Consider the following 14,951-nt stretch of genomic DNA (forward strand, 5'->3'; position numbering starts at 1 on the left):
TGAGCATCAGCTCGCAGTGCTCCCTGGGCAACAGAGTTCCCTCAATCATCCAATGAATGAGCAGCAAAGGAATCACGCTCTTTTCCGTGCATTCTGGGAGTTGTAGTCTTGCAGCTTAAACCACCTGCAGGTGTCATAGTCTTTGAACATCGAGTGCATTCTGAGAACTGCGTTATTATCTTGCGGGTCCTGTAATGACCTGGAGATACAGTGATGGGGGAGGCATATCCCCTATGGAAAGTGGCATGTGCAGGTCTTTAAAGACACAAGAGCCCCACTGGGAATGAAGTGTTGGCTTTCACCCAATTGATGCAGATTCCAGGACTCTTCTACCAATTTTTTAATAATAATAAATTAATAATATTAAATTTTAAAATATAATAATAATAAGAAGAAGAAGAATTTGGAAGGACTCGATGTCTGGATAAACAAACCAGTCAATAACATGTACCTGACTGTGCGAAAATAACAACACTTAACAATGTTTATCTATACACAAATTTCTACACACACACCCATGTGCACACACATACGTTTTGGGGAGTTGCGTGTGTGTGTTTTGTTGTTGTTGCTTGCTGATATTTTATAAAAACTAGTATAAGTCAACACAAATAAATATAGCATTTATTTTACAACATACCAAACTGTTTACCAAGAATGTTTACAGAACTGCCTACAGGTACCGATATGATAATGTAGAGCAAAGCTCTAAAAATGTTTCATGACTTTGTCATTCATTCCAACACATGGACACTCACACAGAGAGAGAGAGACAGAGACAGAGAGGGAGAGTTTATGAAAGAAGAGAGGCGAGCTGGATGGCACAGGAAGTTTGGCTGATAAACCGAACAGGTAGCAACCCAAACGCCTCAGGGACTGCCTAGGACAGGTCAGGACTTTGTAGGGAACAGCATTTTTGCTGCAGCAGTTGAGAAAGCGTCCCTTTCTCCATTTTTATTTCAGTGCAACAGTTTCTGCTGCTCAGGAACAGAAAAAGGGTGAAGGAAGACTGGGAGGCATAGAACTCAGGAGGCAAGGACAGATGAGGAGTTCAGAGGGCCTGGAAGCAGGACTGAAAGCAAAGGTGCATCAGCAGGAGTCCACAAATGTCCAGAATAAGTCATGGTCACGGATGTGCAAAGGAGAGGGCCATGTGCAATGGCTGTGCGTGAAGGAGGCCCTGATAAGAGCGAGAACAGAAGAGGCAAGCATTTCATATTTTGCCCAGCCAAATTGCTGAAGCTTTGCTAAAATCCTGACAACTTAATTCCTGACACTTTTCTGCCTGTGATCTTCATTGGTCCAGCTCCAACCCAAGCTGTGGCCAGATTGCAGGGGACATTGGGGCAAAACACTGCACTGGGCCCACCGTACCAACCCTCTGCCTTCCTCTCCATGGTGTGTTGGACAGTATCACTGTTGTACTGAGGATTCTGGAGTAAACATGCTAAGTGGGGCAGTTTCCCCAGCTGATGACCAGTGGTGTCATCCCTGTCCACCCCCTTCAACCATCCAAAGATCTGCTCCCTCAGATGAATTCCCCCAAGCCATCACTCCCACACTTCATTCAAATTCTCCTCCCCAATTCACCTTTTCCACTGGTTCTTTGCAGCAACTCTTAGAGCCCAATCCTATCCAACTTTCCAGTGCCGATGTAGCCACAGTGCAGCCCTGTGGTAAGGGAACAAATACTGCCTTACCTTGAGGCCTCCATGGCTGACCTCTCTTTGCAAGACACAGGGCACACCCAGCTGGCACCGCTGTATAGGACTGGGCCCTAAGGCTGCAATCCTGTTCATACTTACCTGAGAGTAAGCCCCATTGGCTACAATGAGATTTACTTCTGATGGATAGAACTGGGCTTGAAATCTCTGTACCCTACTGGAACTGTCCAAGCACTGTATATACACCTGAAATAATTGCATATTCCCTACCTGCATTTATGCCATCTCCATTTTGCTTTCCTTTTCCTGTTTTCTCCTGTGTGAGCCCCTTCAGCAAAGGAACCTGTGTCTTTATTCTTTGCAAAATGCTACATACATGGAATACATACCCATGTATGGCTAAGAGGCACTTTTTCAAGTGGGTGCTCCTTTTTTTAGCAGGGGGAGAGTAACTGGCCCACCTCACCCCAGCAGTGTCTGTTCTAGTGGCTGTCTGCTGGTGTTGCATCTTTTTAGATTGTGAGCCCTTTTGGGACAGGGAGCCATTTAGTTATTTGATTTTTCTCTGTAAACCGCTTTGTGAACTTTTAGTTGAAAAGCGGTATATAAATTAATAATAATAATAATGAAGGCCAGGTGCCAGCCAGCATCAAATTTAGGGGCACCCCTCCTAAAATCAGATTTCTAGGAGCAATGATCAGATTTCTAGGCCAGATCAGAGATCTCTCAGAAGTGACCAGATACCCAAGTCTCAAACTAGCCTCAATCTCTAGTCCAGCAATTTTCAATTTTCAACTAGTGTGCCACGGCACATTGGTGTGCCACAAATGGTCCACAGATGTTCCATGGGAGTTTGGGGGAGGGTCATTTATTAGTAGGACCATTGGGGGATGTCAGCCCCCCACCAACAGAATGGTGTGCCTTGTCAATTGTCAAAAAAACTTATGGGGTGCCTTGACAATTTTAGTGCCTTGTCAGTGTGCCATGAGATGAAAAAGGTTGAGATGAATCACTGCTCTAGTCTCAGCCCAGGAAAATAAAACAGGGCACAGAGATTCACAAGTCTGATCACACAACTGTCATCTTTCTGTCTCAGGGTCTTCATAAACCCACATTTCTCAAGGTTCCATGGAGGAAGCCATGGCAGTTAAACAGTTTCCAGCTGGGTTAAGCTTGCAGTGTACATGCTTGTTGCCCTCAGGGGTGGTGACATTGCTCAATGTCAGAGCAGACCCCACGGGTCAAGTGCACCTCACAAACAACTACAATAGTCAACACTTTGCTCTTTGGTTTTTGGCAAGGGGTGTCCATGGCATATGTCACCTTTTGCATCATTTCTGGGGAGCTGGGTTGGAAGAGGTATGTATTTCTGATGCTGGTGGGTTGTTTGTGTCTATTTCACATAGCCCAGCAGTGGAAGGTAAGGTTGCCAGCTGAGCAGAAGAAAGTGACTGGACTGCTCCAGTGCCTTTAGAACAATAGCTTGCCACACAGGAACTTTTGGGTGTGATTTTTTGAGGTATGGAAACAAACGGCATCCCTTGCTCACATCTTGATTGCCAAGCTGGTGTTGGAGGCTCAAGAGCAGGAAGCAACAATGGAAAAGTTGGCCTGCCAATGCTAAGAGTAAAGGAACACACTGTGATAGCTAAGAGCCACAACCTATTACCTTGCAGATCACTAACTCCATATGTGGATAATCAGGAAAAAAGTATGGAGATGGGCAAAGGGGAATGTGAAGAATTAGGATTGGGTCTGCAGGTAGAAGAACATCAACCTCCTTGCCAACAATGGAACACTCAAGACACCCAGGTTCTGGAATTGTTATCTTTCAACCTTTCCCCCCCCCCCCACCAAGAGCTGAGTCAACAATGTAGATCTTCTTGGAAACCGAATGGCGATGTTGTGAATTTCCCAGCAGGCCTTGTTTTTTTAACAATTTCTGCCAACGACCTCAGAACAGGACTTCCCTGAACATAGAGACAGGCCACTGCTTCCTTTGACTGTTCTCTTTGGTTCAAATTCCCTTTCCCTTAGAGCCATGACCTCCCAGGCCCACACCCCTGGCCCTACCCCTCCTACCTGCCCCCCCAGCACACCCTCATTGCTCTTGCCTGCCTTCCCGGGAGCCGCACTGTTGGTGACCTCATCTGATGCCCCAGGAAGCAAGCTGATCATCAAGCTAAAAAGAGAAGGACCCATGGTGGGGGGTGCTGAAGAAATGCCCCGTACACAGACGTTCTTCCTGACAGGGATGCCACTGGGCTGGGCTGCCCCACGCCGGGACGGGCCAACGGCTCCTTGTGTTCGCACTGTGCTGCTGACAAAAGCCGGTGACGAGTTAATCAATAGGAAACCAAGAATGCCTGAGACTGTTCCGGCAGGCCGGGCACCGCCTCCCGGAGATGCCTCCTTTGCCTGCACCTCCAAAGGGGTATATGAGAATTACCGGCGCTGGCAACGCTACAAGGCCCTAGCCAGGCGCCACTTCCCTGCCACACCTGATGCTGAGGCTCTTGCCTGTTTCTTCATGTGAGGGTCGCAGTGGTGGGAACCACAGACTGGGAGACAAGGGTGATCTCGGGTTGGAATACTTCAGAGCAGGGGTGTTAAACTTAAGGTCTGCGGGCCAGATGAAGCCCCCAGAAGCAGTTTATCTGGTCCCTGTTATAATTGGGCCCTCTCATATCCTGAAAATATGAACAAGATTTTAACTTTTTCTCTCATTTGAAATTAATGAGTTTCTATGTGAGAGCGAAGTGCTTATTTCTAGCCATCATCTGCCTTATGATGTCATTTTCTGCTAAATGATGTCACTTCCGGCCCTCAGCAGGCACCATGAATGCCAACTTTGGCCCACTATAGGAAACGTGTTTTACACCCCGCCTCAGTAATGGCCAGCCCAGTCCTGAGCTGCCCGGCGTGCGGGGCTGCAGCAGCACCGAAAATGGCTGCCACTACATCCTGTGCGCTGCAAGCAGCAGCCGCCAACTCCTTGGGAGAAGGGAACTTTCTGGAGAAGTTGGCCAGTGCTGGGCTAGCACTGACAGAGCACTGGCGCTAGGGCCCGCAAACGTGCCTTATGGCACATTTGTGACAGTGCGCACCGGCAGTGAGATGGTGCACAAAGCATAGGACTGAGCCCTCAGGTTGTGAGAAAGGAGTAAGGGATATTAGGCACACTTTGCTTACTCTTGTTTGGGACAGCCAAGAGGGCTAAGAGTAAAAGTCCTGCCATGTCCCAAAAAAAAATCTGGATTAAACACATTTAAAATTATTTAATTCAGGTGGATGGTCTTCTTGAGCGAAGCAAAATGAAGGTTTGGATGGTCAAACTCTTCAAGCAAAATGTAGGCTGGGGAGCCCTGAATTTCTCGTTTCTGCTCCTGGAACCTGTGCTGACAATTGAACACTAATTTTGCTCGTTGTGTTTTCCAGTTTACACACTTGAGGAGTGGCTGAGCTGGGGTCTGAACCCATGCCTCTCAAGCCTAAGGACCGGTTTGCTTGGCAGAATCAAAGGGAAATGCATTCCTAGGACTAGATACAGGTGTAAATAGGAGGATATATGTTTGATTGCTCTCCCCCACCCTGGAGCAAAAAATTATCCACCCTGCATGTAGAAAAATATTATTTCAGGCTAAATTGAACGCTTGTTTATGATATCCAATTTTTCTATGGACAGTTTCTTCCCCTCCCCCACAAAGCATTCAAATATATAACTCTGCTCCTGAAACCTGAAATGGTACAGTCTAGAAAAGCTTTACCACTTAATTCTGCTGATTCAGCAAACTAACATTCCATCAGGGCCCTCTAACCACTGAACTATACAGTCAAGTGAAGCCTAGTAACTTAAGCAAAGTTGGAAGAAGGCTCTAGATTTGAAGTACTTTGGGTCATGACTATGATGGTAGAGGGTGGCACGTTTGACAAAGAATCTGGTTGTTTTGCTGTCTCCGATATGATGCTCTTGTCCTGCTTCTGCAGCCCTGTCCTCCGTTCATTGGCTCGTCTGCGCCCCGACATGACTCTGGAGGATGGGGTCCCGCGCGCGGTGCAGGAGTGGGAGCACAGTAGCAACTTTGAGCGCATGATCTTCTATGAAATGGCAGAAAAGTGAGAGTTGGCCCCCTCCCCCCCTTTTGGTACCATTCCAATAGGTCTCACGTGTGCATTTGGTGGAGGGAGATAGAAAGTTGCCCCAGTCTGGCTTCACCCACACCTCTAGCATCTTCTTTTATCAGGTTTATGGAGTTTGAAGCAGAAGAAGAGCAACAGATTCAGAAGATGAAACTCTTGGCAAGCTGCTCCCAGTTCCAGGCTCCAGCCCCCAAAGCCACCAAGTCGCCTGCATCACCTGTCCCTGAGTCTGGGCAACAGCAAGGTAGTGTTTTCCCACAATCCTCTGCAGCTTGAGCAGAAGCTTCACCTGCCCAAACCAACCATTAGCCAAGAGGCCATGCTATAAAAAGGGTGCAGTGGGAATGGGTACCAAGTTTTTGAATTGGCTCACCTTCCTTCCTCCCCACATTGTTTTGCCGTGTGGCCAGGATTTACCCTAAGCTGCTGTATGCCTTTAACCCATGGAGTGATTGGCAGTGGGGCTTTGTTCTAGATCAGGGGTGTCCAAAGTTTTTGGCAGGAGGGCCACATCATCTCTCTGACACTGTGTTGGGGGCCAGGGGAAAAAAAGAATTAATTTACATTTAAAATTTGAATAAATGTACATAAGTTTACATAAATGAATATATTAAAGATGAACTTGTATGAATGAATGAAGGTCTTGCAATAGCTCAAGGCCTATAAAAGGCCTTGCACAAAGCAAGGCTAGCCTTTCCTTTGCAGCAGCTACTGCATCACAGACGTGAAACAACAAGCAGTGGAGGAAGCCCTCATCCCACAGCTCACGTGAGAGGTCAAACAGTCACACTGAGAGCAGTTGTGTTGGGCCAGTGCGGGCTTCAACAAATCTCTGGAGGGCCAGAGTCTCATTGGAGATTGTGGGCTCCCTGAGGGCTGCATTGAGAGGCCTCGAGGGCCGTTTGCGGCCCCAGGGCCGGGGTTTGGGCACCCTGTTCTAGATGGTGGAAAGAACCTTTTTGAGACTGATTTAGGGGTCTCTTCCTTCTCTGAAGTTTACATTCCCAAGAAGTCAGCCTCCAAGAGCCGCCAACCACGGCGTCGCCAGCGACGTCCACCCAGCACTTCCACCCCAGGAGCTCCCAGGGAGATCCCTGCTGAGGCAGTCCACCAGTATGCTGAGATCATGGAAGGCCTGGATACAAGCTGGGAGGAAGAAGAGGACGAAAAGAAGGAGCAGGGGGAGTGCGGAATCCCCCAAGATCAGGAGGACAGAGTCTTCCCAGACCCCAGCCTGCTGCCATACATTGATCAGTTGTGTGATGATGAAGAATTTGTCTGTAAGGTGAGAGTAATCTGCAAGGGGGGGGGGAATTGTGTGGCACTATGGGAGAGAACCTGTGCATTGCAATCAGTTCAGTCTTGGTGCTCCTTCTTGAGTAGCCTGGTACCTTGTTTTGTGGAGGCCTGGGGCTTCTTTGCGAGCAATCCTTAACCCCATCACAGACCAGCCAGCAAATTCTCAGCACCCTCACAAAAGTGCAGTTCTCAGGATCCCATGGCCAAACATCAGTGTTGGTTGAAATTGTTTTTTATTTTGTTGGGCTCGTTGAGCCCTGTCACCTTTAAAAATTATCTTTCCATATTAGTATCTCACTTCTCCACCAAGGATTTCAGGATGTCATACATGGATGGGTGGGCATATACTCCATTTTATTCTCACTTCAGCTTTACAAAGCACATTAACCTATAAGCGAAAAGAATTTGCCCCAAACTACCTAGTTTGCTTCCTAGCTGCGCAAGGATATGAGGCTGAAAATGCACTTGGTCCCAAATACATGCCCTTTCTCAAAAGTGGGAGACACACATTTAGCACTCCCTTCATAATATTCTAGGTTTTTCATGATGTCATGGCACTTGCTATCATTCCACCTCTGCACCACCTTACTGACCTAACTGGTGTGGAACCGGGAAACACAGAACCCATTTGTGTTGCAAAATGGGAAAGGGAGCTAAATGCACAGCTGCTGTTTGTGGCAGGAGACTCATGGTTTATATCATGCATCATTTGGGGTTGAATTCTGTTTTTCCCCAGATCTAATCCTTTCTTTTGTGTCTGGGATGCACATAGTCTTTGCTCTCTTTCCTACTTCAGGATGCCAAGAAAAGGTCCATGCAGCTCATAAGACTTCCTCGTTTTTGCCCAGTAGTATAATATCACATCCATGAGTTGGACCATGGTGTTCTACAAGATGGCGGTCTTCCTTATCCATCACCCCCGTTTCTTTTCACCTTTCCCTTTTGTGCTTCTCATTTCTCTTTATTTCTGACTCTCCTTTATGTCACCTTCCTGCTAATTATTTAGTATTCTCTAGCCTCCCCCCCTCCCCAAATCTCGATCAGTTATAGCACTTGGAAATCATTCAGCCGTTTTCATAGAATGGACCACAGCTAGAATGTCACTAAATATTACATTACCACTCACATAATACCAGAACCAGGGGACATCCACTAAAATTGAGTGTTGGGGGGGTTAGGACAGACAAAAGAAAATATTTCTTTACTCAGCGCGTGGTTGGTCTGTGGAACTCCTTGCCACAGGATGTGGTGCTGGCGTCTAGCCTAGACACCTTTAAAAGGGGATTGGACGAGTTTCTGGAGGAAAAATCCATTATGGGGTACAAGCCATGATGTGTATGCGCAACCTCCTGAGTTTAGGAATGGGTTAAGTCAGAATGCCAGATGTAGGGGAGAGCACCAGGATGAGGTCTCTTGTTATCTGGTGTGCTCCCTGGGGCATTTGGTGGGCCGCTGTGAGATACAGGAAGCTGGACTAGATGGGCCTATGGCCTGATCCAGTGGGACTGTTCTTATGTTCTTATGTTCTTAAGAGTGGGGCATGGAGATACCTTCATCCAAGCTCAATACCACAAGTTTTGATATTTCCTTTTTCTCTCTCTGGAAGGTTGAAGCCATCATCCATCCACAGTTTATGGCTGACTTACTATCTCCTGAGAAAACTCAAGATCCCCTGGATCTGGTTGAAGAACTGGTGGATGAACTAAACTTAACACCTAGCCAGGTAACATTGAGAATGAGGTCACAAGTGTGGGAAGTAGGCCTGTGTAGGAATTAAGGGCACTTTGGTGTCATAGTTTGGGTCTGTTCATATGGCCAGTTCAGAGGGTAGTGGTCATGAGGACTATGGTTATTTATTCTGACTACATGGTGAGGCTGTCTTATGCACAGAGATGGAGAAGAGGGAAAGACAAGAGTAACATATGGCCCTGACTTTCTGTTCCAATTTGAAAGTAACCAGTTTGGGTTGCAGGACCATGATACAAACACAGAGACTTTCTAACAATTTAGTTCAATTTGATTCTTATCACCACCTAAATGACCATATTGCAAACAGGAAGTGATTGAATAGTGGTTGGGACATTGTGCATTTTCTGCCACAAACAGGATTCAACTCTTGCAACATAACTGCGAATGCTCCTGAAGTGACATTAGTGTTGGCCTAAAAAGACTGAATCTCACATGTCTGCTCATGCACAAGAATGGCTCACCATGGCAGACGTGGCTGAGAGTCAATGCAGGCAAAGCATTCCCTCCAGCCACTCTGCATGTATGTAGAGATCATGTACATAGGTCCCTTTTTCTTTTTGTTCTCCAGCTGATAGAAAAGAGACTCTTGGCACTGTCAGAAGAAGAACGGGAGCCGTCGGTCTGCCCCACCTCCCATTCTGACTCTACCCCCTCCCAGTCTGAAGAAGAGGATGAGGTCAGCGGCAATGGTAAAGGAGAAGGTGCTTCATGCCAGGCTATGAAGAGGCCTCCCCCTAATGAGGGCATTAGAGCCAGTCAGTCAGAATGGCCAACACAGTTAATCGGTCCCCCACTGGCACCTCATTCACACCAACGACTGAGAGAGAGGCATTTTCCACCAAAGGAAGTCAGAGCTTCAGCCGGTTTGTTTCCTCCCAAATGTAGCAGCCATGACTCTCAGGAAGGAAGACTGCTACCTTCTCTGAAGAACACAGATGAAGGGGAAACCCAGAATTCACAGGGATGGGACCAAGCTGGAGGTCACCCAGGGCAGGCCAACAGTGACCCACTTCATGCCCAAAGGGTTAAATTGGAAACTACTCCAAACATAACAGGAAAGAACAGCCACAATGAGAACTTAACATCACGAGGTGACAATAAGGCAGGACAAGGGTTTCAAAAACCGCATACCACCAAGTATTCAAAGGAAGCTGACAACCAAGAAGCAAATGTCAAGGGTCAGCCGGAAGTCCCAAGGACCACAGAGCAGGACAGCCATGCTGGAAGAGCACAGTCCCAAAACGGAACCCAGTTAGTTTGGAAAAACAGAGAAACAGCCAGCAGCAGCTGCGGTAAACAAGATGGTGTCCAACGATGGAGAGTGAAATGTCTGAAAAAGGCTCGGGTTATCGGGGAAGGAACTGGAGATGATCCAAGATGGTCTGACCATGCTAGTCACGACACAAAATATATCTTGTTGGCAGACACTACTGCACAAGAAAGAACACCAAAGTTGACTGTGAGTAGACAAGAAGAACAAAATGCTGACTGTACAGAAAAAGTAACAGGTCAATCTCTAGATCGAGATAAGAGGGAGGCCAAAGATACTTCAAGTACCATACAACTTAGTGGTCGGGGTATGACATGTCAGTGGGATAATCTGTTAAAACAAGTTGGTCAGGAACTCACTCAGCCTGAAGGCAACAAACAGGATGGCTGCCAAAGAGAGGTGTTTAAAGATCATCGCAAGTCTCAGAATACTCGGAAAGGGCCTAAATCTACCACAGATGCCAATGAAACCAAGTTTGAAGGCACAAGCCCGTCTGGCCAAAACTTGGAAAGTCCAACACTGGTCCCTGCTGAACCTGGAAAAGAGTTTGATGGTCAAAAAACAAAAGCCAAACTTCAAATGAAGCCACAGATTGGTTGGGAGCAAACAAAGGCGACTGTAGTCGAGGCCAACAGCCCTGTCAAAAGCATGAGATTATTTGCAGACAGTGCAGCTTTACAAAAGCAGTCAACTAGCACTAGACAAGACGGCCAACAGCCACTAGTGTTGGAAATGGATCAAGAAATTAACTATCCTCTCCTCAATCCACATGCTGAACCCAGCAGTGACAATGGACAGCAGTTGTCTTCAACTGGTTCTAGTGGTGCGGGGGTGCTTGAAAGTCAACCACCAAGCACTGCTTCTGAGCACCCATCATATTTCAGCTGTGTAGTGCAGGAGCCGTCATTTTTGACTATCCAACCGGGCCCTGGGAGATCCCAAGAGTCTGAGAGGCCACCAGCAGAGCAGGGTGAGGCCACTCTTTGGATGGGCAGCCCATCAGCTGGCAAGCAGACCCTAAAACTTACTCTGAATCCTTCAGGCTGTGCCAACACTTTTGAGACTGAAGGGGGTAGCTGTGGTCCTGGTGGAGATCACGTGCCTGTCCCCACCAGCCCTGGCAAAGCAATAACCATGCTTGCACCACAACCCAGTACCCAAGGCTGCAGCAGCAGCTATGAAAATGATGAACCCAAACAAAGATTTGAATCTAATGATCCACCCTCTTTCAAAGTTCACAGTGGAACATTCAGTTCAGAGAGTGACATGGCGAACCTGGGTGAGGTAGAAGAAGGAGGTTTGCTGGACATGGTCACTAAGACCAGCCTTATGCTTCCAGAATTCCCTGGAGGGAGCATGAAAGACAGTTGTAAATATGGCACTAAAGAAGGAAAGGAGGATGAAGAGGAGGAGGACGAAGAGCTGGCCACTTTCTCCTCCTTGCTTGCTTCCAAGCTCAACCTCTCACCCCACAGTGGTCATATTCCTCCAGCAAGGGAACAAAGAGACCTGTTGCTCTCCTCACTCACTGATACTGGAAAGCAAGGGGCAAAGACAAGGCACTCCACCCGAGTACAGGTGTTCCAGAATTCTATTGTCCAGCTAAGCAAGAACTTGGATACCAATCAAACCGTCTGCCGTAGCCACAAGAGAAAAGGCAACGGCACAGGCACTCGGAGGAGCAAGCGTCTGCGCAATCAGTAACTGGCTCTCTTCTTGATTGAGGCCAACGCCAACGGGAAGTGACATCTCTCTGGCAAACTCTTCGGAGTCCCTGTTCTGGCTTTGTCGTCTCCATGATCCTGATATTTAAAGATTCCCTACTCAGAATCCTACGGATGAAACAGAAGAACATGAAAGACAGGGGTTGGCGATGACAAGCCTTTTGTGGCATAGGAGAGGTCACTACTTGTTCTTAGCAGATTAAAGATATTTGGAACCACACTGAATTGATTGTAATGATTCCAAAAGGCCCACTTCGCTTTCTTGTACAGTAGAATTCTTGGTTGTTTCCACACCACCTCCTTCCTGTGGAATTGCCACCCTCTGCTCTCTCTCAGTTTTTATTGAGAATCCGGAGTTGTGGCCAAACTCTTTCAGTGCTTTTTGTGTTGTCCTTTCATGGTTTTTCAGACTTGATTTGCAAAAATTGGTTTCCAATCAAACACGATTGCAGTTGGCAAAGCGCAATTAGGACTTTTAAGGTATTCTCTTATATATTCTTAAAAACTTCCTGCTTGCTCCTGTTCCCCAGTTGTTGTTCCTTGGTCAGCAAGAGGCAGGCATTAGTGATGAATTGCCTGTTAATTGCTTCTGTTTCCTACAAGGGTGGACGGGAACTTTAGGGCCCAATCCTATCCAACTTTCCAGCACCAGTGCAGCCACAATGCAGCCCCGAAGTAAGGGAACAAATGTCCTCCTGCCTGGAGGATGCCTCTGTGACTATCCCCCAACTACAAGATGCAGTGCATGTCCCACTAACATGACTGCCCCAGTCCTGAAAAATTGGATAGGTTTGGGCCCTCAATTACTTATGCCCTTTACAGCACAATCCTGGGCATATCTACTCTGAAGTAAGCCTCATTGAGATCAACAGATCATTGCACCTAGGTAAGTGCATATAGGATTGTTTTCTTTCATATTGAAATAGCACAAAAGCTACTAGAAGTTAACTAGTCATTAAGGCCACCCCCTGCAGGTAACTTTAGCCTTCTAATTAAGGGGCAATTCATAACTAATCTCCCAGCTGCACTGAATAGGAATCAATTAACGGGGCAGAAGCCTCAAGGGAGTAACTAGAGCTACAGGGAACTTTTTTTGAATGTGACAGAGAGCCCAACCCTGTTGAGCCACTGCTCCACCAAAACATGTGTTCTAGCAGCACTGTGTGCATTACAGCAGTTGCACAACATGACCCGTCATTCTGTGCAGCCAGACACAAATGTTGAGCAACCAGCTCCCAATGGAGAAGCCCTGGTGCTGGTATGTCAGCATGGGTGGGGGGTGGTAGACAGGGAACGGGAGGAACTTGGAGGGAGGGAAGGAATGGGATGACCAGGGCAGGTAGGGGCTGTGTTGAGGCCAGGAAGGAGTTCGTATTGGAAGGAGTTGGTATTGCTGCCAATATCCTGTCTCCCTTCCCGGCCTCAATTCACCCAGAAATCTGGGTTCACTTGGACTTGTGCCAGCAGAATAGATGGTGCAGGTCCAAGTAGATCCTGCGGGGCAGCAAAGGTTTACCCAAGGCAAGGTAACAAATGTTCTCTTACCTTGAGGTGGCATTTTGTGGCTTGAACCTCCCCCATTGGATGCTAACTGTGCCGTGTTGGTGCGGCTGGATCAGCACTAGGGAAGTTGTGCCTCTTCTGAATAAACTTTATGGAAGGCTCTTGCGACTTTGAGAAGGGTTGGATGATATACCACTATATCCAGCATGGCTGTTTTAATTTGACTTCCAGACAATTGTGGAACGGCTACATCACTGTAACACCAAAGGGCAGCAGCGTGGAAGCAATCCTTCTCTAAGAAACAGCCTCCCTCTTTTGCAACGAGCAAAATGCATTTGAAACAAAGCCTTGAATTTCAGATGTTGTCTCCTTCATCTGCCTCCCGCCACCCGTGGACCTTCTTTTCTCCCCCAATTCCCCAAACTTCCATTTAAAAAAAAATAAAAGCAAAAACCATCGGGAAGCACCTTTGTTTTAAAACTTAATACATATATCTTTTATTATAGATATATAGATATTTATTTCATATATAAAATAGCACTTTTATATTTTACAAAACAGAAAATGAACCCAAAAGCAATATTCTCTTACCCTTCCATTCTTCCTTCTCCTAGCCCAAAAAAGGAAAGAAATCAACGACGACACAAAATAAAATAAATGATATAATTAAACATAACAAAAATAAAACTTTAAAATAAACGGAGAGAAGCCCCAATCCCCAAAGAACTTGCGGCTGTGATTCCCCGGATACGACTGCCCTGAGATGGGGGTGTCTCCGCCCCCCTCTGCCAGCCACCATGGCAGCAGGGACTGAGCAAGCAAGCAGGAGGGAGGGGTCTGCGTGGCCAAGGGTGTGGCATGGCTGTGAGTGTGTGTCTCTGTTTGTGTGTTGTTGTTGTTGTTGTATACACATGGCTAAAGAGATTCGGGTGTTTCAGTCTGCCTTGCTCCTGGGAGAGGCAGCGGGGATGCCATTAGCATAGGTGGGTGAGAGGCCAGCCTTGGACAAAGTGCAGGCCACAGGGGGGCGCAGGTACGTGCTGAAGAGGCGGGCATAGTCAGGGTGTCGGAGAGAAAAATCCTGGAACTCATCTGGATAAAAAAAGAGAGAGGGAAATTGGGGAACAAGCAATGTCAGTATAAAAACTGATCCATGGGTAGGACCACAGAAGCCCCAAAGGTCAAGACTTCATCCCAGCATAAACAGTTGAGATGCATTCACATGTAACATCAAACCATGATTTTTGCTATCCGTAGTTGAAACTACACTGGGATTTGTACCCCGGGTGCACAGACAAAGATTTCTGCAGTTTCCCTCTTCCCCCACCTTCATTGAGAATCTCTAGATCAGGGGTGCTCAATAGGTGGATCGCGATCTACCGGTAGATCGCGAGGCAAAATGAGTAGATCGTGGAGTGCCAACCCCCCCTTCAGGTGCCTCTGGGAGGAAACGCCGGGAGTAAGGCCCATTGTACTCAATGGGGCTTACTCCCAGGTAAGTGTGGCTAGGATTGCAGCCTCACAGCCTAATCCTAGGCATGTCTACTCAGGAGTAAGTCCTGTTATACTCAGTGGGGCTCAAGGTACACCAACATACATTGT

At 47.2% G+C, this 14,951-nt stretch overlaps 1 protein-coding gene across 1 annotated transcript in view; it reads right to left on the minus strand.

Annotated features, from left to right (window-relative positions):
• Positions 1-13,817: 13,817 nt before the first annotated feature.
• Positions 13,818-14,951, minus strand: part of LPCAT4 (lysophosphatidylcholine acyltransferase 4) — a 29,732-nt gene continuing 28,598 nt past the window's right edge. Inside the window, exon 14 of the mRNA XM_066631131.1 lies at positions 13,818-14,441. Coding sequence (XP_066487228.1) covers positions 14,284-14,441 — 158 coding nt within the window. The 3' untranslated portion in view covers positions 13,818-14,283. The remainder of the gene's footprint in view (positions 14,442-14,951) is intronic.

Source organism: Tiliqua scincoides, chromosome 5 (genome assembly GCF_035046505.1).
Source record: "Tiliqua scincoides isolate rTilSci1 chromosome 5, rTilSci1.hap2, whole genome shotgun sequence".
Taxonomy (NCBI): Eukaryota; Metazoa; Chordata; class Lepidosauria; order Squamata; family Scincidae; genus Tiliqua; species Tiliqua scincoides.